Source organism: Salvelinus alpinus, chromosome 30 (assembly GCF_045679555.1).
Source record: "Salvelinus alpinus chromosome 30, SLU_Salpinus.1, whole genome shotgun sequence".
In the NCBI taxonomy this organism is placed as follows: domain Eukaryota; kingdom Metazoa; phylum Chordata; class Actinopteri; order Salmoniformes; family Salmonidae; genus Salvelinus; species Salvelinus alpinus.
In genome coordinates, this window is record NC_092115.1 from 11,683,548 (window position 1) to 11,706,226 (window position 22,679).

The 22,679-nt window shown below is 42.3% G+C and overlaps 1 protein-coding gene across 3 annotated transcripts; it reads right to left on the minus strand.

The window, feature by feature from the left end:
• Positions 1 to 4,388: 4,388 nt before the first annotated feature.
• On the minus strand, positions 4,389 to 22,015 carry pigr (polymeric immunoglobulin receptor). 3 transcript variants are annotated; one of them, XM_071376200.1, is made up of 12 exons: positions 21,869 to 22,015; positions 18,604 to 18,630; positions 17,990 to 18,165; positions 14,842 to 15,062; positions 14,163 to 14,286; positions 13,587 to 13,668; positions 8,862 to 9,016; positions 8,318 to 8,389; positions 8,123 to 8,234; positions 7,945 to 8,036; positions 7,686 to 7,735; positions 4,389 to 4,799 (listed from the first exon to the last, which is right to left on the minus strand). In XM_071376200.1, the coding sequence occupies exons 1-12, from the start codon at positions 21,892 to 21,894 to the stop codon at positions 4,722 to 4,724; spliced, it is 1,215 nt and encodes a 404-aa protein (XP_071232301.1). In that variant the 5' UTR covers positions 21,895 to 22,015; the 3' UTR covers positions 4,389 to 4,721. The 3 variants fall into 3 exon arrangements, with proteins under 3 accessions (XP_071232301.1, XP_071232303.1, XP_071232302.1); XM_071376201.1 differs by lacking the exon at positions 7,686 to 7,735 and having other exon boundaries at positions 4,642 to 4,799; XM_071376202.1 differs by lacking the exons at positions 17,990 to 18,165; positions 18,604 to 18,630; positions 21,869 to 22,015 and adding an exon at positions 16,274 to 16,410.
• Between the last annotated feature and the right edge of the window lie 664 nt (positions 22,016 to 22,679).

The window sequence follows — 22,679 nt, forward strand, 5'->3', positions numbered from 1 at the left end:
CCTTAATCCATCCTTCATGTGTTAATTTCGTCAACGACCTATTTTTCCTGACTAAAATGATGATGATTACGAGGGAGGGGGGGGGGACGATAACTATTACAAATGTACTTTTCATTTTAGTCTACGAAAATGACTAGAGGAGAATTCCACCTGAGGCTAATGGCATGCAGCGCGAGAGCGGCAACACGGAAGAATGAATAATGGCGCACTTGGGAAAATAGAGCTTATTTTCACATTGTCCACGGTTTCCGTGGACTGATAACTAAAACTAACGAAGGATGAAATGACTAATGAGACTAAGACTAAAAGGTATTTTAAAACTAAAGATAAAATAGCTGGCAAAATATTATAACTGATCCAGCCCTCAACCTGTCCAGCATTTATTTTCATCTGTTCACTTACCAATCCACCATGGTTCTCATCTAATATGAACTGTGCTCCAGAGTATGTTAGTGTAACGTCTAATTATAGAGGTTGTACAGCGAGGGATCTCACAATAAAAAGGGGGGGAGGTGATTATACACCCCTCAAACTCAACTCTTGACATCAACGCCAGTTCCACTTCGTTTTTTAATTGTTCCCCTCCAATCAGGGACTGCTTTAGACTTGACCGGTGCAATTTAATTATCAGGTAGAACAGAAATCTAGCAGGCTCCGGATTTCTAGGCTAAGAGTTGGATACTGCTCTACACACTATGGTGTGTATATATTTTTTAAATGTATTTTATACCTTGTGCTGGGGACAAAAGGCCACTTTAAAATGCTATGGCGGCATATGAAAAGATGTGTCACCATATCAGAAGGTCCAGCAGGTCAGGGGTCATTTGGGGGGGGGGGTAATTTGGTCATTGTTCGTATTGAACGGTACAGCCTTGCCTATAGAGCAGGGGTGTCAAACTCATTCCATGGAGGGCCTAGTGTCTGCTGGGTTTTCCTTCCAATTGAAGACCTAAACAACCAGGTGAGAGGAGTTCCTTACTGAGACCTAGACAACCAGGTGAGAGGAGTTCCTTACTGAGACCTAGACAACCAGGTGAGAGGAGTTCCTTACTGAGACCTAGACAACCAGGTGAGGAGAGTTCCTTACTGAGACCTAGACAACCAGGTGAGAGGAGTTCCTTACTGAGACCTAGACAACCAGGTGAGAGGAGTTCCTTACTGAGACCTAGACAACCAGGTGAGAGGAGTTCCTTACTGAGACCTAAACAACCAGGTGAGAGGAGTTCCTTACTGAGACCTAGACAACCAGGTGAGGAGAGTTCCTTACTGAGACCTAGACAACCAGGTGAGAGGAGTTCCTTACTGAGACCTAGACAACCAGGTGAGGGGAGTTCCTTACTGAGACCTAGACAACCAGGTGAGAGGAGTTCCTTACTGAGACCTAGACAACCAGGTGAGAGGAGTTCCTTACTGAGACCTAGACAACCAGGTGAGGGGAGTTCCTTACTGAGACCTAGACAACCAGGTGAGAGGAGTTCCTTACTGAGACCTAGACAACCAGGTGAGAGGAGTTCCTTACTGAGACCTAGACAACCAGGTGAGGGGAGTTCCTTACTGAGACCTAGACAACCAGCTGAGAGGAGTTCCTTACTAATTAGTGCCCTTCATTCATCAATCAAGTACAAAGGAGGAGAGAAAACCTGCAAACACTCAGACCTCCGTGGCACAAGTTTGACGACACCTATCGAGCATGCTCCCGAGAAATGGGATGTCAGCCCACAGCCCTACACGGCGACACCCACATATTACAATCCCAAAGAGTTGACACAAATATTAGCATCCATAGCTATAATTGCCTGACTTTACAGTCCAAAAGGAATGCTCAATGCGCACGATAGTGAAGTGATTTCCCACAGTTAAAGACCCGCAATAAGACCCACGCCGCTAATATTTATCAACTCATCAGAATTGTAATCTGTTGGTGTCACTGAGTAGGTGGATACCCCCATTTCATGTATGCACACTTCATAGGTACCAACTTGTCCAACCAGTATACTGAGTACTATGATAACTAGTCCCTTTCTATACCAACTTGTCCAACCAGTATACTGAGTACTATGATAACTAGTCCCTTTCTATACCAACTTGTCCAACCAGTATACTGAGTACTATGATAACTAGTCCCTTTCTATACCAACTTGTCCAACCAGTATACTGAGTACTATGATAACTAGTCCCTTTCTATACCAACTTGTCCAACCAGTATACTGAGTACTATGATAACTAGTCCCTTTCTATACCAACTTGTCCAACCAGTATACTGAGTACTATGATAACTAGTCCCTTTCTATACCAACTTGTCCAACCAGTATACCGAGTACTATGATAACTAGTCCCTTTCTATACCAACTTGTCCAACCAGTATACCGAGTACTATGATAACTAGTCCCTTTCTATACCAACTTGTCCAACCAGTATACCGAGTACTATGATAACTAGTCCCTTTCTATACCAACTTGTCCAACCAGTATACAGAGTACTATGATAACTAGTCCCTTTCTATACCAACTTGTCCAACCAGTATACCGAGTACTATGATAACTAGTCCCTTTCTATACCAACTTGTCCAACCAGTATACCGAGTACTATGATAACTAGTCCCTTTCTATACCAACTTGTCCAACCAGTATACCGAGTACTATGATAACTAGTCCCTTTCTATACCAACTTGTCCAACCAGTATACCGAGTACTATGATAACTAGTCCCTTTCTATACCAACTTGTCCAACCAGTATACCGAGTACTATGATAACTAGTCCCTTTCTATACCAACTTGTCCAACCAGTATACCGAGTACTATGATAACTAGTCCCTTTCTATACCAACTTGTCAAACCAGTATACCGAGTACTATGATAACTAGTCCCTTTCTATACCAACTTGTCCAACCAGTATACCGAGTACTATGATAACTAGTCCCTTTCTATACCAACTTGTCCAACCAGTATACTGAGTACTATGATAACTAGTCCCTTTCTATACCAACTTGTCCAACCAGTATACTGAGTACTATGATAACTAGTCCCTTTCTATACCAACTTGTCCAACCAGTATACAGAGTACTATGATAACTAGTCCCTTTCTATACCAACTTGTCCAACCAGTATACCGAGTACTATGATAACTAGTCCCTTTCTATACCAACTTGTCCAACCAGTATACCGAGTACTATGATAACTAGTCCCTTTCTATACCAACTTGTCCAACCAGTATACCGAGTACTATGATAACTAGTCCCTTTCTATACCAACTTGTCCAACCAGTATACCGAGTACTATGATAACTAGTCCCTTTCTATACCAACTTGTCCAACCAGTATACCGAGTACTATGATAACTAGTCCCTTTCTATACCAACTTGTCCAACCAGTATACCGAGTACTATGATAACTAGTCCCTTTCTATACCAACTTGTCCAACCAGTATACCGAGTACTATGATAACTAGTCCCTTTCTATACCAACTTGTCCAACCAGTATACCGAGTACTATGATAACTAGTCCCTTTCTATACCAACTTGTCCAACCAGTATACCGAGTACTATGATAACTAGTCCCTTTCTATACCAACTTGTCCAACCAGTATACCGAGTACTATGATAACTAGTCCCTTTCTATACCAACTTGTCCAACCAGTATACCGAGTACTATGATAACTAGTCCCTTTCTATACCAACTTGTCCAACCAGTATACCGAGTACTATGATAACTAGTCCCTTTCTATAACAACTTGTCCAACCAGTATACCGAGTACTATGATAACTAGTCCCTTTCTATACCAACTTGTCCAACCAGTATACCGAGTACTATGATAACTAGTCCCTTTCTATAACAACTTGTCCAACCAGTATACCGAGTACTATGATAACTAGTCCCTTTCTATACCAACTTGTCCAACCAGTATACCGAGTACTATGATAACTAGTCCCTTTCTATACCAACTTGTCCAACCAGTATACCGAGTACTATGATAACTAGTCCCTTTCTATACCAACTTGTCCAACCAGTATACTGAGTACTATGATAACTAGTCCCTTTCTATACCAACTTGTCCAACCAGTATACTGAGTACTATGATAACTAGTCCCTTTCTATACCAACTTGTCCAACCAGTATACTGATTACTATGATAACTAGTCCCTTTCTATACCAACTTGTCCAACCAGTATACTGAGTACTATGATAACTAGTCCCTTTCTATACCAACTTGTCCAACCAGTATACTGAGTACTATGATAACTAGTCCCTTTCTATACCAACTTGTCCAACCAGTATACTGAGTACTATGATAACTAGTCCCTTTCTATACCAACTTGTCCAACCAGTATACTGAGTACTATGATAACTAGTCCCTTTCTATACCAACTTGTCCAACCAGTATACTGAGTACTATGATAACTAGTCCCTTTCATGTAATTTTTTTTAATAGAAAATGTAAATATGTAATACAAACAAATAGTTACAGTAGATTATATACACACTGATTTCAGTAAACATCGTAACATTATTATGTCAGGTAATGATCACAATAACTAACATCATTAGCATTTGTGGTACTTAGCAGGTCTGTACCAAAGGGCAGGATCATACAGCATGGTACTGAACATATTGTTGGATGGATGGAATATTTAGAGGCAGCAACATGGCGTCCAGCTCTGAAGAAAGGTGGCCAGAGATAGAGGGTGGAAGTTAGAGGTCAGAGGTGACTGGAGGGTGAGCGGGGTCAGAAACCTGACACCTTCTGTGAGGCGGAGTTGAGGAAGATGACAGAGGTGTTCTGCCAGTCGTCACCTGGGGGGTCCTGGGGGGAGAGGGGGGGGTCAGTCAGTCAACTCACAGGTGTTTAAAACAAGGGGACCAAGGGTGTATTCATTATGGAAACTGTTTACTGTTTAAGAAACAAACGGAAGCATACGAAACGAGGAGGGACCTTGTACAATAGAAACTCATTTGCGTTTTCTGTTTGGAGTAAATGGTTTATGTTGCAAAACGTTTCGCAACATTTTGCAACACCCCTTGTGTGTTGGATCAGCTGACAGTTGGAGTGGACTTACACTGAGTCTGGATCAGCTGATAGTTGGAGTGGACTTACACTGAGTCTGGATCAGCTGATAGTTGTAGTGGACTTACACTGAGTCTGGATCAGCTGATAGTTGTAGTGGACTTACACTGAGTCTGGATCAACTGATAGTTGGAGTGGACTTACACTGAGTCTGGATCAGCTGATAGTTGGAGTGGACTTACACTGAGTCTGGATCAGCTGATACAGTGGGGCAAAAAAGTATTTAGTCAGCCACCAATTGTGCAAGTTCTCCCACTTAAAAAGATGAGAGAGGCCTGTAATTTTCATCATAGGTACACTTCAACTATGACAGACAAAATGAGAAAACAAAATCCAGAAAATCACATTGTAGGATTTTTTATGAATTTATTAGCAAATTATGGTGGAAAATAAGTATTTGGTCACCTACAAACAAGCAAGATTTCTGGCTCTCACAGACCTGTAACTTCTTCTTTAAGAGGCTCCTCTGTCCTCCACTTGTTACCTGTATTAATGGCACCTGTTTGAACTTGTTATCAGTATAAAAGACACCTGTCCACAACCTCAAACAGTCACACTCCAAACTCCACTATGGCCAAGACCAAAGAGCTGTCAAAGGACACCAGAAACAAAATTGTAGACCTGCACCAGGCTGGGAAGACTGAATCTGCAATAGGTAAGCAGCTTGGTTTGAAGAAATCAACTGTGGGAGCAATTATTAGGAAATGGAAGACATACAAGACCACTGATAATCTCCCTCGATCTGGGGCTCCACGCAAGATCTCACCCCGTGGGGTCAAAATGATCACAAGAACGGTGAGCAAAAATCCCAGAACCACACGGGGGGACCTAGTGAATGACCTGCAGAGAGCTGGGACCAAAGTAACAAAGCCTACCATCAGTAACACACTACGCCGCCAGGGACTCAAATCCTGCAGTGCCAGACGTGTCCCCCTGCTTAAGCCAGTACATGTCCAGGCCCGTCTGAAGTTTGCTAGAGAGCATTTGGATGATCCAGAAGAAGATTGGGAGAATGTCATATGGTCAGATGAAACCAAAATAGAACTTTTTGGTAAAAACTCAACTCGTCGTTTTTGGAGGACAAAGAATGCTGAGTTGCATCCAAAGAACACCATACCTACTGTGAAGCATGGGGGTGGAAACATCATGCTTTGGGGCTGTTTTTCTGCAAAGGGACCAGGACGACTGATCCGTGTAAAGGAAAGAATGAATGGGGCCATGTATCGTGAGATTTTGAGTGAAAACCTCCTTCCATCAGCAAGGGCATTGAAGATGAAACGTGGCTGGGTCTTTCAGCATGACAATGATCCCAAACACACCGCCCGGGCAACGAAGGAGTGGCTTCGTAAGAAGCATTTCAAGGTCCTGGAGTGGCCTAGCCAGTCTCCAGATCTCAACCCCATAGAAAATCTTTGGAGGGAGTTGAAAGTCCGTGTTGCCCAGCAACAGCCCCAAAACATCACTGCTCTAGAGGAGATCTGCATGGAGGAATGGGCCAAAATACCAGCAACAGTGTGTGAAAACCTTGTGAAGACTTACAGAAAACGTTTGACCTCTGTCATTGCCAACAAAGGGTATATAACAAAGTATTGAGATAAACTTTTGTTATTGACCAAATACTTATTTTCCACCATAATTTGCAAATAAATTCATAAAAAATCCTACAATGTGATTTTCTGGATTTTGTTTTCTCATTTTGTCTGTCATAGTTGAAGTGTACCTATGATGAAAATTACAGGCCTCTCTCATCTTTTTAAGTGGGAGAACTTGCACAATTGGTGGCTGACTAAATACTTTTTTGCCCCACTGTGGTTGTAGTGGACTTACACTGAGTCTGGATCAGCTGATAGTTGGAGTGGACTTACACCGAGTCTGGATCAGCTGATAGTTGGAGTGGACTTACACCGAGTCTGGATCAGCTGATAGTTGTAGTGGACTTACACTGAGTCTGGATCAGCTGATAGTTGGAGTGGACTTACACTGAGTCTGGATCAGCTGATAGTTGTAGTGGACTTACACTGAGTCTGGATCAGCTGATAGTTGGAGTGGACTTACACTGAGTCTGGATCAGCTGATAGTTGGAGTGGACTTACACTGAGTCTGGATCAGCTGATAGTTGGAGTGGACTTACACTGAGTCTGGATCAGCTGATAGTTGGAGTGGACTTACACCGAGTCTGGATCAGCTGATAGTTGGAGTGGACTTACACTGAGTCTGGATCAGCTGATAGTTGTAGTGGACTTACACTGAGTCTGGATCAGCTGATAGTTGTAGTGGACTTACACTGAGTCTGGATCAGCTGATAGTTGTAGTGGACTTACACTGAGTCTGGATCAGCTGATAGTTGTAGTGGACTTACACTGAGTCTGGATCAGCTGATAGTTGTAGTGGACTTACACTGAGTCTGGATCAGCTGATAGTTGTAGTGGACTTACACTGAGTCTGGATCAGCTGATAGTTGGAGTGGACTTACAATGAGTCTGGATCAGCTGATAGTTGTAGTGGACTTACACTGAGTCTGGATCAGCTGATAGTTGGAGTGGACTTACACTGAGTCTGGATCAGCTGATAGTTGGAGTGGACTTACACTGAGTCTGGATCAGCTGATAGTTGTAGTGGACTTACACTGAGTCTGGCTTCCAGCTCCTCTGCCTGTCTTGTCCTGTGTGTTTTGTCTGAAAAGATATGGTGAGGTTTAACTTAGGAGCAATAAAATATGCTTATTCCATTGTCTACCAGCAGACAGTGTCATTGTAACAGGACACATTTCCATGAACTAGTTATGAATAAGGCCTGCATTTTGTTCACTAGAAACCTTCAGTGTGAAATCCATGTCATGCCTTCTGTGTGTTTATAAACCTACTATACCCAGTACAGGACTCACTGTATTGGTCCAGTATCTTCCATGGCAGCAGCACCAGAACCATCAAGATGAACAAAACTCCACACACCATCAGAGGAAACTCCCATAGTGGCCTGCAACACACACACACACAGGGCTACCTATAGATGTGGTAACTTCTACCCATGGTTACCTATCCTTCCCTGGTCTGCAGTGTTACCTGTGGGGGTCTGCTCCTTTAGCTACGTGTCTGGGAAGAGGAGACACAGACGGAGACACGGGAACAGACTGGGGGCTTTCTTCTGGTGGGGACGTCACTGTAGGAGCAGGCGCTGCGGGACAAACACACAACAGGTTTCTTAATCCTGCTTGTTCTAATTCCTGATTCAGCCAATCATATCTAATCATCATGTACCTGTTGTGGATGGAGGAGTGACCAGGATGTGGACAGCCACCTGTTGTTGTCCTGCAGCACACCAGTACCAGCCTGCACACACATGAGAATATTAATAACCGGTACCAGCCTGCAGATACATTAGAATATTACCATGGTAATAACCACCACCATTACCATCCTGCAGATGCATTAGAATATTACCATGGTAATAATAACCATTACCATCCTGCAGATACATTAGAACATTACCATGGTAATAATAACCATTACCATCCTGCAGATACATTAGAATATTACCATGGTAATAATAACCATTACCATCCTGCAGATACATTAGAATATTACCATGGTAATAATAACCGGTACCTACCTGCAGATACATTAGAATATTACCATGGTAATAATAACCATTACCATCCTGCAGATACATTAGAATATTACCATGGTAATAATAACCATTACCATCCTGCAGATACAATATAATATATAGATTGTCTTCATCATCAAAATCCACATAACTGCGCCATGGTATATTATTTATTATGAGTTATATTCTCCATACCTGTATCTCTCCGGGCCAGTCCCTTCAGGGTGATAGTGAAAGCCTTGGTCAGGTCATCTCTGATCTCTACTGCCTGGTCTTCATACCGCCCTTCACCATCTGTCACCAGACAGGAGCTCCAGTCACCACTACGACACCACCGCTTCTCATGCTGCCTGACAACACACACACACACACACACACACACACACACACACACACGTCACTACGACACCAGCAGTTCTCACTCTGCCTGACAACAGACAGACAGTCACAGACCCACAATCCTACTGGCAACTGCACAAAATCACAGGCCTACTGTAGATGTACTCTCTCTGCCACAAGTCACATTGGGAGCAGGAGTTCAGTTCTGATGCTAGGGTATTCTATATAGACAGGTTACACAACATTCAAATACATATATGTTTATATTCCGGACTCTGATCCAGAAGCTAAATTCCTGCAATTTCTATCCATTTTACCATGGGGTTTTTGTACTGTGTATTCAAATACTGTATTCTCAACATTTCTGATTCTATTTCTACTACTGTACATTGTATTTTAGTTACACTGGTTTATACACACCACATATTTATTTGCAGTGCATTCGGAAAGTATTCAGACACCTTGACTTTTTCCACATTTTGCTATGTTATAGCCTTATTCTGAAATGGATTAAATTATTTTTTCCCCCTCACCAATCTACATAATGACAAAGGAAAAACAGGTTTTTAGAAATGCTTGCTAATTTATATATGAAATGTAAATGCAATAACACATAGGCATTCAGACCCTTTACTCAGTACTTTGTTGAAGCACCTTTGGCAGCGATTACAGCCTCGAGTCTTCTTGTGTATGACACTACATGCTTGGCACACCTGTATTTGGGGAGATTCTCCTATTCTTCTCTGCAGATCCTCAAGCTCTGTCAGGTTGGATTGTCGCTGCACAGCTATTTTCAGGTCTCTCCAGAGATGTTAGATCGGGTTCAAGTCTGGGCTCTGGCTGGGCCACTCAAGGACATTGAGACTTGAGACAACGCAGCCACTCCTGCGTTGTCTTGGCTGTGTGCTTAGGATCGTTGTCCTGTTGGAAGGTGAACCTTCGCCCCAGTCTGAGGTCTTGAGCTCTCTGGAGAAAGTTTTCATCAAGGATCTCTCTGTACTTTGCTCTGTTCATCTTTCTCTCAATCCTGACTAGACTCCCAGTCCCTGCCGCTGAAAAACATCCCCACAGCACGATGCTGCCACCACCATGCTTCACCGTAGGGATGGTGCCATGTTTCCTCCAAACGTGACGCTTGGCATTCAGGTCAAATAGTTCAATCTTGGTTTCATCAGACCAGAGAATCTTGTTTCTCATGGTCTGAAAGTCTATGATGCCAAGCAGGCTGTCATGTGCCTTTTACTGAGGAGTGGGTTCCGTTTGGCCACTCTACCATAAAGGCCTCATTGGTGGAGTGCTGCAGATATGGTTGTTCTTCTGGAAGGTTCTCCCATCTCCACAGAGGAACTCTAGAGCTCTGTCAGAGTGGCCATTGGGTTCTTGGTCACCTCCTTGAACAAGGCCCTTCTCCCCCGATTGCTCAGTTTGGCCCGGGTGGCCAGCTCTAGGAAGAGTCTTTGTGGTTCCAAACTTCTTCCATTTAAGAATGATGGAGGCCACTGTGTTCTTGGGCACCTTCAAAGCTGTAGACATTCTTCCCCAGATCTGAGCCTCGACACAATCCTGTCTCGGAGCTCTACGGACAATTCCTTCGATCTCATGGCTTGGTTTTTGCTCTGACATGCACTGTCAACTGTGGGACCTTATATAGACAGGTGTGTGCCTTTCCAAATCATGTCCAATCAATTGAATTTACCACACGGGGACTCCAATCAAGTTGTAGAAACATCTCAAGGATGATCAATGGAAGCAGGATACACCTGAGCTCATTTTCTAGTCTCATAGCAAAGAGTCAGAATACTTATGTAAATAAGCTATTTCTGTTTTTTTATACATTTGCAAACATTTCTAAAACCTGTTTTTTCTTTGTTATTGTGGGGTATAGTGTGTAGATTGATGAGTATATAAAAAATATAAATATTTTTTAGAATAAGCCTGTAACGTAACAAAAAGTCAAGGGGTCTGAATACTTTCCAAATGCCCTGTATATACTGGATTCTTGATATAGCTTACTAACATATCTACTGCTGTACATATCATTCTTAGTATATCTACTGCTGTACATATCATTCTTAGTATATCTACTGCTGTACATATCATTCTTAGTATATCTACTGCTGTACATATCATTCTTAGTATATCTACTGCTGTACATATCATTCTTAGTATATCTACTGCTGTACATATCATTCTTAGTATATCTACTGCTGTACATATCATTCTTACTATATCTACTGCTGTACATATCATTCTTACTATATCTACTGCTGTATATATCATTCTTACTATATCTACTGCTGTACATATCATTCTTACTATATCTACTGCTGTATATATCATTCTTAGTATATCTACTGCTGTACATATCATTCTTAGTATATCTACTGCTGTACATATCATTCTTAGTATATCTACTGCTGTACATATCATTCTTAGTATATCTACTGCTGTACATATCATTCTTAGTATATCTGCTGCTGTACATATCATTCATAGTATATCTACTGCTGTACATATCATTCTTTGTATATCTACTGCTGTACATATCATTCATAGGATACCTACTGCTGTACATATCATTCTTAGGATACCTACTGCTGTACATATCATTCATAGTATATCTACTGCTGTACATATCATTCTTAGTATATCTACTGCTGTACATATCATTCTTAGTATATCTACTGCTGTACATATCATTCTTAGTATATCTACTGCTGTACATATCATTCTTAGTATATCTACTGCTGTACATATCATTCTTAGTATATCTACTGCTGTACATATCATTCTTAGTATATCTACTGCTGTACATATCATTCTTAGTATATCTACTGCTGTACATATCATTCTTAGTATATCTACTGCTGTACATATCATTCTTAGTATATCTACTGCTGTACATATCATTCTTAGTATATCTTGTGTAAATTAATCTGGTGTATATACGTATAGACTGCATCTGGATCACTGTTACAGTGCTATTTGGGTTAATTGGATTCGTTCTGACATTTCAAGATTTAAATGTTTTATTGTATTATTTGTGTACTTGTTTGACTTTTTACGGCATTGTTAGAAGCTAGTAACATAAATATTTCACTGCACCCGCTATAACATCTGCTAAACTGTGTGCACAATGAATTAACTTTGATTTGATTTGGTTATGTACTCTATAGAGCAGAACTCTCCAGTCCTGTTCCTGGAGAGCTACCTTCCTGTCCGTTTTTACTCCAGCCCTGTTCCTGGAGAGCTACCTTCCTGTCCGTTTTTACTCCAACCCTGTTCCTGGAGAGCTACCTTCCTGTCCGTTTTTACTCCAGCCCTGTTCCTGGAGAGCTACCTTCCTGTCCGTTTTCACTCCAACCCTGTTCCTGGAGAGCTACCTTCCTGTCCTTTTTTACTCCAGCCCTGTTCCTGGAGAGCTACCTTCCTGTCCGTTTTTACTCCAACCCTGTTCCTGGAGAGCTACCTTCCTGTCCGTTTTTACTCCAACCCTGTTCCTGGAGAGCTACCTTCCTGTCCTTTTTTACTCCAGCCCTGTTCCTGGAGAGCTACCTTCCTGTCCGTTTTTACTCCAGCCCTGTTCCTGGAGAGCTACCTTCCTGTCCGTTTTTACTCCAGCCCTGTTCCTGGAGAGCTACCTTCCTGTCCGTTTTTACTCCAACCCTGTTCCTGGAGAGCTACCTTCCTGTCCGTTTTTACTCCAACCCTGTTCCTGGAGAGCTACCTTCCTGTCCTTTTTTACTCCAGCCCTGTTCCTGGAGAGCTACCTTCCTGTCCGTTTTTACTCCAGCCCTGTTCCTGGAGAGCTACCTTCCTGTCCGTTTTTACTCCAGCCCTGTTCCTGGAGAGCTACCTTCCTGTCCGTTTTTACTCCAACCCTGTTCCTGGAGAGCTACCTTCCTGTCCGTTTTTACTCCAACCCTGTTCCTGGAGAGCTACCTTCCTGTCCTTTTTTACTCCAACCCTGTTCCTGGAGAGCTACCTTCCTGTCCTTTTTTACTCCAGCCCTGTTCCTGGAGAGCTACCTTCCTGTCCGTTTTTACTCCAACCCTGTTCCTGGAGAGCTACCTTCCTGTCCGTTTTTACTCCAACCCTGTTCCTGGAGAGCTACCTTCCTGTCCGTTTTTACTCCAACCCTGTTCCTGGAGAGCTACCTTCCTGTCCGTTTTTACTCCAACCCTGTTCCTGGAGAGCTACCTTCCTGTCCGTTTTTACTCCAACCCTGTTCCTGGAGAGCTACCTTCCTGTCCGGTTTCACTCCACCCCTGTTCCTGGAGAGCTACCTTCCTGTCCTTTTTTACTCCAACCCTGTTCCTGGAGAGCTACCTTCCTGTCCGTTTTTACTCCAACCCTGTTCCTGGAGAGCTACCTTCCTGTCCGTTTTTACTCCACCCCTGTTCCTGGAGAGCTACCTTCCTGTCCGGTTTCACTCCACCCCCAGTTGTAACTAACCTGATTCAGCTTATAAATATTTGAATCAAGTGCGTTAGATGAGGGTTGGAGTGAAACCTACAGGACAGTAGCTCTCCAGGGACGGCAATTCTCCAGCCCTGCTACAGAGGTGATGTCCAGTCGTACCTGTATCCCTGGCTGTAGAGACACTGGACAGTGACGCTGGTCCCTTCCTCTCCACTCACAATGTTGTTCACCACAGACATACCTGTACAGCACCACCAGAACAACACATATACGTATTAACGTGTAGTTTAACCATACCAACTAGCTACCACAGCACACTATAACAACCACCAGACCAGCACACCACTCCAATGCTGCAGATACATGAGGAGGAGCAAACGAGACATTATGTGAAGGGCTACATTCCAATTCTCTACCCTTCTGACGAAGTGTGCATTCGTTCACTCCCCCCTCGTAGATTTATAAGGAATGGTGTAGTGTGATGGTGGAATATGGTGGACACTCCCTCCAGCCGTGCCTGCACCAATCTAATGCTTTTAAATACATAAAGGGGGAGTGAATAAGATCAGAACACAGCCAATGAGAACACAGCCAATGACTGCACACTTAAGGGAGAAGGGGTTAGAATGGGGAGTGGGACTGTGACTCGTTGCGTGAACGAGTGCACAAATTAAGGGAAAGAGTGTACAAATGAGTACACACTTCAGGGAGAAGGAGGGACTTGTGTCCTCTCACCTTGGATAACATTGATGTGAAGGGAGGCTGTGACATCAGCACTCCAGACTCCTCCCACCTCCACACCACACCAATACCATCCAGAGTCCTCCTTCTGCAGCTCTGTCATTGTTACTGTGAACACCTGGGTATAAAATATAACACATTATCATCATCATGCTCACTGTAACAACATGAAAAATACACATCTTTTAACCCTTTTATTATGCTGCTGACTGGAGAAATCCAGTGTCAACAGTTAACATCATACTGACCAGCCACTTCTACTAGACATCATACTGACCAGCCACTTCTACTAGACATCATACTGACCAGCCACTTCTACTAGACATCATACTGACCAGCCACTTCTACTAGACATCATACTGACCAGCCACTTCTACTAGACATCATACTGACCAGCCACTTCTACTAGACATCATACTGACCAGCCACTTCTACTAGACATCATACTGACCAGCCACTTCTACTAGACATCATACTGACCAGCCACTTCTACTAGACATCATACTGACCAGCCACTTCTACTAGACATCATACTGACCAGCCAATTCTACTAGACATCATACTGACCAGCCAATTCTACTAGACATCATACTGACCAGCCAATTCTACTAAATGTACAATAAAGTATCTACCCTAATAGATATTAATAATAGAAACCATCTGATCCTCCCACCTGCTGTACCGGGTCATCAAACATGGCCACCTTGTCTTCTCCAGGTGCTGGCCCCCGTGGGTCATCGCTGCGAACCAGACTGGTACAGAGGTCCTTTACACTGCCACGGCACCAGTACTTCACATAACTGGCGTATTGCGGCCCGTAATGGCACGGGATCATTACCGACCGACCTTCCAGAACCGCCAGGTCACCCACGGTGGTCACCCTACAGAGAGAGCCTACAAGCAGCGAGCAGAGATGTCATTCACCCTAATATTAACCCCTGACCCCTCCAGAACCTTTAGATCACCCACAGTGGTCAACCTACATAGAGAACCTACAGGCAGGAAGAGAAGTTCATTAACCCCTGACCCCTAACCCCTCTACAACTGCCAGGTCAACCTACATAGAGAACCTACACCTCCTCCCGCTCCTTCTCCTCCCTACTCCCGCTCCTTCTCCTCCCTACTCCCTCTCTCTCTCCTCCCTCCTTCTCCTCCTCCTATTCCCTTTTCTCCTCCTCCCTCTCTCTTCCCTCTCCTTCTCCTCCCTACTCCCTCTCTCCTTCTGCTCTTCCTATTCCCTTTTCTCCTCCTCCCTACTCCCTCTTTGAGCGTGAGAAGAGGGTCAAATGCGTGTCTCATGGTCAATGCGTGAGAGTTGGCAGCTCTGCTCTTCTCCCCCTCCCCACTTTCCTCCACCCTTATCCCCTCTCCATCTGCCTTCTCTCTTCTCCTTCCTCTTCTCCTGCCCCTTCTCACTCTCCCTCCCCCTTGACTGAGACCTGAATATTCCGTTAGTTCCCTGAGATTATTTCCTAGAGTTTAGCTCTGCGGTCTAACACAGTCTTGTGGTGTGCAAACGAGCCAGGTTCAAACCCAGAAGAACACGCTTGCTTGAGGGCATAATACAGTCTGGGACTTAGGAAGGAGACAGGAGAATGTTGCTTTCTGCTTCCACTGACTGTCAGAGAATACCATGAATTTGGACACTTGTGCCAGTAAAATGTTTGAAAACTGAAAAAAAGACAATATTGTGCAAGAAAACACAGAAAATCTAAACAATATGGCTTCCCTTCAACACTTTACTGATCATAACATCAAAATGCTCTAACAATGTGATTTTATACAAGTAGAAATGAAAGATAGCTTTTTGGATGGTTTTACATATTCAACACCACAAAACATGAGCTTCTCAGCCATTTAAATTAGTTTGCTCAATAACTAGCTACCCTTTACTACACTATATACATTATATCCTGAGGAGCAAATGTCTTTTACAAAGTTTAAAAAGTTAGTGCATGTTTCCCCAGGCCCAGATTAAGCCTTCTCCGGGACTCCATCACACTGTCATTAGAGATTCTCCATCGGGAATGTTGTTAATCCAAGAGGAGGTGGAGCACGAGTTAATCTGCGTCTCAGGAGAAACCAGACCCGAGTTCAGTTCTTACCTGGCAGACGAGAGAGGAGGAGGAAGGCGAAGAAGAGTAGAGGAGTCATGTTCCAGACTGTGACTATGTGAGGCTATGGCGCTGTGAGAAGTGGTTCATTAATAAAACCCGTTTCCTAAAACAACTCGTTCCCTAGCCCTCACTTCCTGCTGGTCACATGCCCTACAAATGTGGTGTCCAGATGTTACAGATTTTTTAACCGTTTCAGTTCCCTGTTGTTTTAGTTCATATTACCTCCAACGATGATTACTAATAGGCTATTTTATGTACTGTTTCTTTATCATAACATGAAAAATTTTGTTTTTCCTTTTTTGTTTTCCAACATGAAGCCCAAAATTGTACAATTTAATCTCTTGTTGAAGTCTCATACTTGGCATTTAAAACGCATCAAAAGTTTTTTAATGCGTGGTTTTGCTGCACATAAAGAATTGGTGTGTTTTAGAGTTGTAGTAACACCTTGCCCAAACCGGCTGCGCGCGTGCGCTATCGTGCATAAAATTATTTTGCCCCCCACACCAAACGCGATCACGAAACGCAGGTTAAAATATCAAAACAAACTCTGAACCAATGACATTAAACATGTATGGTAATTTAGCTAGTTAGCTTGCACTTGCTAGCTAACGTTAATTTGTCCTATTTAGCTAGCTTGCTGTTGCTAGGTAATTTGTCCTCGGATATAAACATTGAGTTGTTATTTTACCTGAAATGCACAAGGATCTATACTCCGACAATTAATCCACATATAAAACGGCCAACCGAATCGTTTCTAGTCATCTCTCCTCCTTCCAGGCCTTTTCATCGTTTAAATTATATGGTGATCGCATCTAAACTTTCATTGTATTACCACGACTACCGGCAAAACAGTTCGTCTTTCTATCACCCACGTGGGTATAACCAATGAGGAGATGACACGTGAGTACCTGCTTCTATAAACCAATGAGGAAATGGGAGAGGCAGGACTTGCAGCGTGATCTGTGTCAGAAATAGGAACGACATCTATTTTAGCCCTTGGTGTCGCAGACGCTCGGTGCAAGCAGTGTGGGTGCAATAATTGAATAACATGGATTTCTAAATTTATTTTTGCGACGCTCACGCACACGACTTGTCCGGTCTGGTCAGCATGTAAGGCTTTATATGTCAAACCTGGTTTTACATGTCTGTCTGTCTGTCCCACAGCTGCCCAGCTCACACCTACAATGTCACTGCGCAAAATGGTACGCAGCATCATCTGGATATATGTGCAAATAAAGTTCACATTCACCTTCTGCTACCGTTTCTGTCAAACCGTCTAGCATACAGTTTGACGCATACGTTCGATAAATCCAACGTACTGTATGCACCATACAGAACACACTGCAACTGCCTCTGCAACGCTATGCTGCAAGACAAACGCAGCGTTTCATTAGCAATGAATTTACTTCTGGTGTAACAAAATGCAATTACGCTGTCGGTGTTCGAGGTACGTTCCAACTCAAAGGCACATTCCAAAAAATGTCCCAATTATCTCTCCTTCATTAAACCACCGACTGGTACCATGTCATCTCTTTATTTTAGTTTTGTCTTCAAGTGCAAAAGGGAATGTGTGTCAGATTAAAGAAAGTTAGGAAAACAACAATCATCTTGAACACACTGCGCTGTATATCGACCAATCACAGTCATAGAAGAGTTGGCTCCATGGTTGGTGTTCAGGTGGATGTGTGTGTGTAAGAGGTTTACTTGGTGGGGCCTCGTCTGGTTGGTCTGTAGTGCATGACGGAGCTTCAGCCAATGAAATACATGAAGATGAGATGGAGCAAGGTGTGAGCGAATAGGAGGTTGGCCGAAGGTTCTCTCCGAGGAGACGGACAGGAAATCTCCTTTGATCTGAGGGTTGATCTGGATACCCAGGCACACTGGACGGAGGAGAGGAGAGAACATAGTTTTGATTTGATTACATTTATTTTATATAACTGTCATACACCAATTGGTGCCAAGCCCATATGGGCTTATTAGGCACTATTTCTTCAAGTATGTGTGTTACGTCCTGACCTTAGTTCCTTTTTTATGTCTCTATTTTGGTTTGGTCAGGGCGTGAGTTGGGGTGGGCATTCTATGTTTTGTATTTCTATGTGTTTGGCCTGGTATGGTTCCCAATCAGAGGCAGCTGTCTATCGTTGTCTCTGATTGAGAACCAAACTTAGGTAGCCTTTTCCCACCTGGTGTTTGTGGGTAGTTGTTTCCTGTTTTGTGTTGTGTCACCTTTCAGGACTGTTTCGATTTTCATTTCTTTCATTCACTTTGTTATTTTGTATTTTCGTGTTCAGTTGTAATAAATTATCATGGACACTTACCACGCTGCGTTTTGGTCCGATCTTATCCTGTTCATCAGATGAAGAAGATCGTTATAATGTGTCCACAAAACACAATAAGATTTGACAAATTAAATGCATAATTAATCATCATGGCAAGTACAGATACCTTGTCACATTATACAAACAATGGTAATGGGTCATGATAATAATAATATGCCTAGGTAGATTTTATAAGCATTAGAATAAGCCGCCTCAATATTTGCAGCCATAGGTGATATCTCTCTCACAATGGTATTCAAAGTTGGGGTCGAGACCCCTAGTGGGTTAGTGTTAGTAACTGCAGTGGGGGGCGCCTATTTGTTTGTTTGTTTGTATATACAGTGCCTTCAGAAAGTATTCATACCCCTTGACTTATTCCACATGTTGTTGTGTTACAGCCTGAATTCAAAATGGATTCAATAGATATTTTTTGTCACCCATCTACACACATTACCCCATAATGACAAAGTGAAAACATGTTTTTAGAAATTTTAGCAAATGTATTGAAAAGGAAATACAGAAATATCTCATTTACATAAGTATTCACACCCCTGAGTTAACACATGTTAGAATCACCTTTGGCGGTGATTACAGCTTTGAGTCTTTTGGGGCAAGTCTCTAACAGCTTTGCATACCTGGATTGTACAATATTTGCCCATTATTCTTGCAAAAAAGTCTTCAAGCTCTGTCAAGTTGATTGTTGGTCATTGCTAGACAGCCATTTTCAAGTCATGCCATAGACTTTCAAGCCGATATAAGTCTAAACTGTAACTAGGCCACTCAGGAACATTTAATGACATCTTGGTAAGCAACTCCAGTGTTGATGTGGCCTTGTGTTTTAGGTTATTGTTCCTGCTGAAAGGGGAATTTGTCTCTCAGTGTCTGTTGGAAAGCAGACTGAACAAGGTTTTACTCTAGGATTTTGCCTTTGCTTATAGCTGTACTCCGTAAAAGAAATTCAGATGACAAGCATTCCCATAACATGATGCAGCCCCCACCATGTTTGAAACTATGAAGAAAGGTACACAGTGATGTGTTGTGTTGGATTTGCCCCAAACATAACGCTTTGTATATAGGACAAAATGTAATTGCTTTGCCACATTTTTTGCAGCATTACTTAAGTGCCTTGTTGCAAAAAGGATTCATGTTTTGGAATATTTGTATTTTATACGGGGTTCCTTCTTTTCACTCTGTCATTTAAGTTAGTATTGTGGAGTAACTACAATGTTGGTAATCCATTCTCAGCCTTTTCATATCACAACCATTAAACTCTGTAACTGTGCTAAAATCATAATTGGCCTCATAGTGAAATCCCTGAGCAGTTTTCTTCCTCTCCAGCAATTGTGTTATGAAGGACGCTATTATATTTTTAGTGGCTTTGTGTATTGATACACAATCCAAAGCCTAATTAATAACTTTGCCACGCTCAAAGGGATATTCAGCATCTGCTTTTTTTCCCTTTTTTTTTTTTTTTTTTTTTTACACATCTACCAATCAGTGACCTTCTTTGTGACGCATTGAAAAACCTCCCTGGTCTTTGTGGTTGAATCTGTGCTTGATTGAGGGACCTTACAGATAATTGTGTGTGTGAGCTATAGAGATGGGGAAGTCATTCAAAAATCATGTTAACCACTATGCAACTTATTTTAGGATTTGTAAAGCACATGTTTACTCCTGAACTTATTTAGGTTTTCCATAACAAAGGGGTTGAATATTGACTCAAGACATTTCAGCTTTACATTTTTTTATTAATTAAAAACAAAATCTACTAACAAAATTACACTTTGCCATTATGGGGTATTGTGTGTATGTAGCGGGTTTGCTATGCACCACAGGAGAACCAAGAAATGAAGAGGGACACCACGGCTGTCTTTTTAGGCTTTTATGTTGATCTTGGGATGTTTTATTTATTTCACGTTATGGACTTCTAAAAAGGAGTAATCTGCAACACATATCTTTCTCTCTCAGTGTTTTCTCGGACTGAGGAGAACGGGAGATGCGGGTAGTACCAGGGTATTAGTAGGTGACGCAAGCACCCAGATGAAATAAAATAAAACCTGAAGATGTTAACATCATTCAGCTACTGTAGCTGCCTACCTAACATCAACAGGCAGCACCAGTAGCGCAACAATTAAAAATAGAGACCAAAAGTAAAGTTCCTGGCGATCATAGCGATCTGACACCCCCCTTTTGTCTGAACTTGGAATATTCCTGTTCGCGGGCTTTGGCCACTGACCCTCAACCTGGTTGTTCTGTTCTGCGTTGTGACTATTCTAATAATTTGAAGTTTGATGGAATAACCATTTTAACTCTACTACATGTAGATCAGTGACACAACATCTCAATGTAATTCATTTTAAATTCAGGATGTAACACAACAAAATGTGAAACAAGTCAAGTGGTGTGAATATTTTCTGAATGCACTGTATTGTAATGAAACAGCAGGGAGCAGGTCTCGAACCCTCGACCTTCTAGCCCGAAGTCCAGCGCGTTATCGACTGTGCCACAAAAGCATGCTCGTGCGACAGATTCGATTTCCGCGCTTATAAACCCAGGGTCGTTACAGTTTATACAGAATACAGATTATAGTATGGGACAATATACAAACGTATTTGGGAAAGATAAATAGAAAAATACAATTTCATTTAGTTAACTTATTTATTGGTTTATAATGTTGATAAGAGATTAAAATGTAATGAACTGATCCTTTGCTAAGCCCCGTCACCTTGGTTACTGTTGCAACCTCCGACATTTTCCCATGGAAGCGCATTTCCCCATACGAACCACTTGCGAAATCCCCTCACAATGATCTCAAACTGTGTTTTAATACACAATGAAATTAAACGCAGAATACACCTTGCTAATCAGGAAACTCTCGGGTATGTTCTGGTGGACTGTCCTTATAATTGCTTCACGGGAACCTGGTACAATTAGGTTTGTAGTGTGGCTAGCCACTGAATTCACTGTCAGCGTGCGGTCAAAGATACTAACCACATTTGGAGATAACTAGTGCTCTCAAATGGTATCCTGATGTCGGACAGAGAAGATACATTCATTGTAGAAACGATACATTGTTAAAACACTTGTAAACCTAAATTCCATCGCTATCTGGAAACGGGGCCCTGGCCAATGAACAAGAGACACAGATTGTACAACATTAGGAGGAAATACAGTATATGTTACAGGCTACATAGTAGGCTACTAAATAAACTTTCCATTGGCACTGACTTCCCAATGATGAGGATGAAGCCTATAGGCTACTCACCGGTGTGAACTCTGCGTGTAACACATCCGGTATCAGGATAAATAAAAAGCAAGGTCTGCTAACTTTCTTTAATTATGTTTAATTACCGCAAACAATGAATGGCAAATGCAATTTTCGTATATACGGGTTCACTGTATCACCACGCAGGGTAAAGCAGAGAACTGACTGAAATAGTACAGACATCTTCTTTTATACTGTGTCAATGGTATTTCCAACTTCAGAGTTGGCCTGTCACAGTAGAGGCTTAGCGTGGTTTAGACTTACTAGCCTATCGGTGGTGTCCAGACACAGCACTCAGGATTCAAATGTCCGGAATGGTGTTTGTGAAGATTGAGCTGATTTGTTGGTTTCTACTCATTCCTCCGTTCCTGTTTTCTTGTTATTCAGCATTTTCCCTACACATTCCTCCGTTCCTGTTTTCTTGTTATTCAGCATTTTTCCTACACATTCCTCCGTTCCTGTTTTCTTGTTATTCAGCATTTTTCCATCTTGTCTCAACCTTGTGGTTTGCACAGTCGACACCCTAGATTAACAACAGCTTTTCTCCAGTCATGCTATGTTCTGTGATTAACATGTCCTACTTCTATAAGGCATATATTTATGCTAAAAGAGAACAAAACCATCCCTCACACCGGTGATGGCCCTCCTATCAATAACCTCTCAAGATATTTTATATCAATTATGTAGCCTTCTATCTTTGATTAAAAACAACGTTTTTATGAGCAGGAAATAACTTATTAAACGCTCTTATTTCCCGTAATGTAACCTGCAAGTAATGATGGGCCTTGCCGTCCGTGATGTATAGCCCACC

Bases quoted from the DNA above. Each gene is read 5' to 3' on its own strand.
- pigr (XM_071376200.1), bottom strand. From the start codon at position 21,894: ATGTGTTACACGCAGAGTTCACACCG. The intron at 18,166-18,603 runs GTAAGTGTCCAT...TCCTCCGTCCAG, and splicing joins TCGGACCAAAACGCAGCGTG to TGTGCCTGGGTATCCAGATC. The intron at 8,037-8,122 runs GTAACACTGCAG...TGTGTGTTGCAG, and splicing joins AAAGGAGCAGACCCCCACAG to GCCACTATGGGAGTTTCCTC.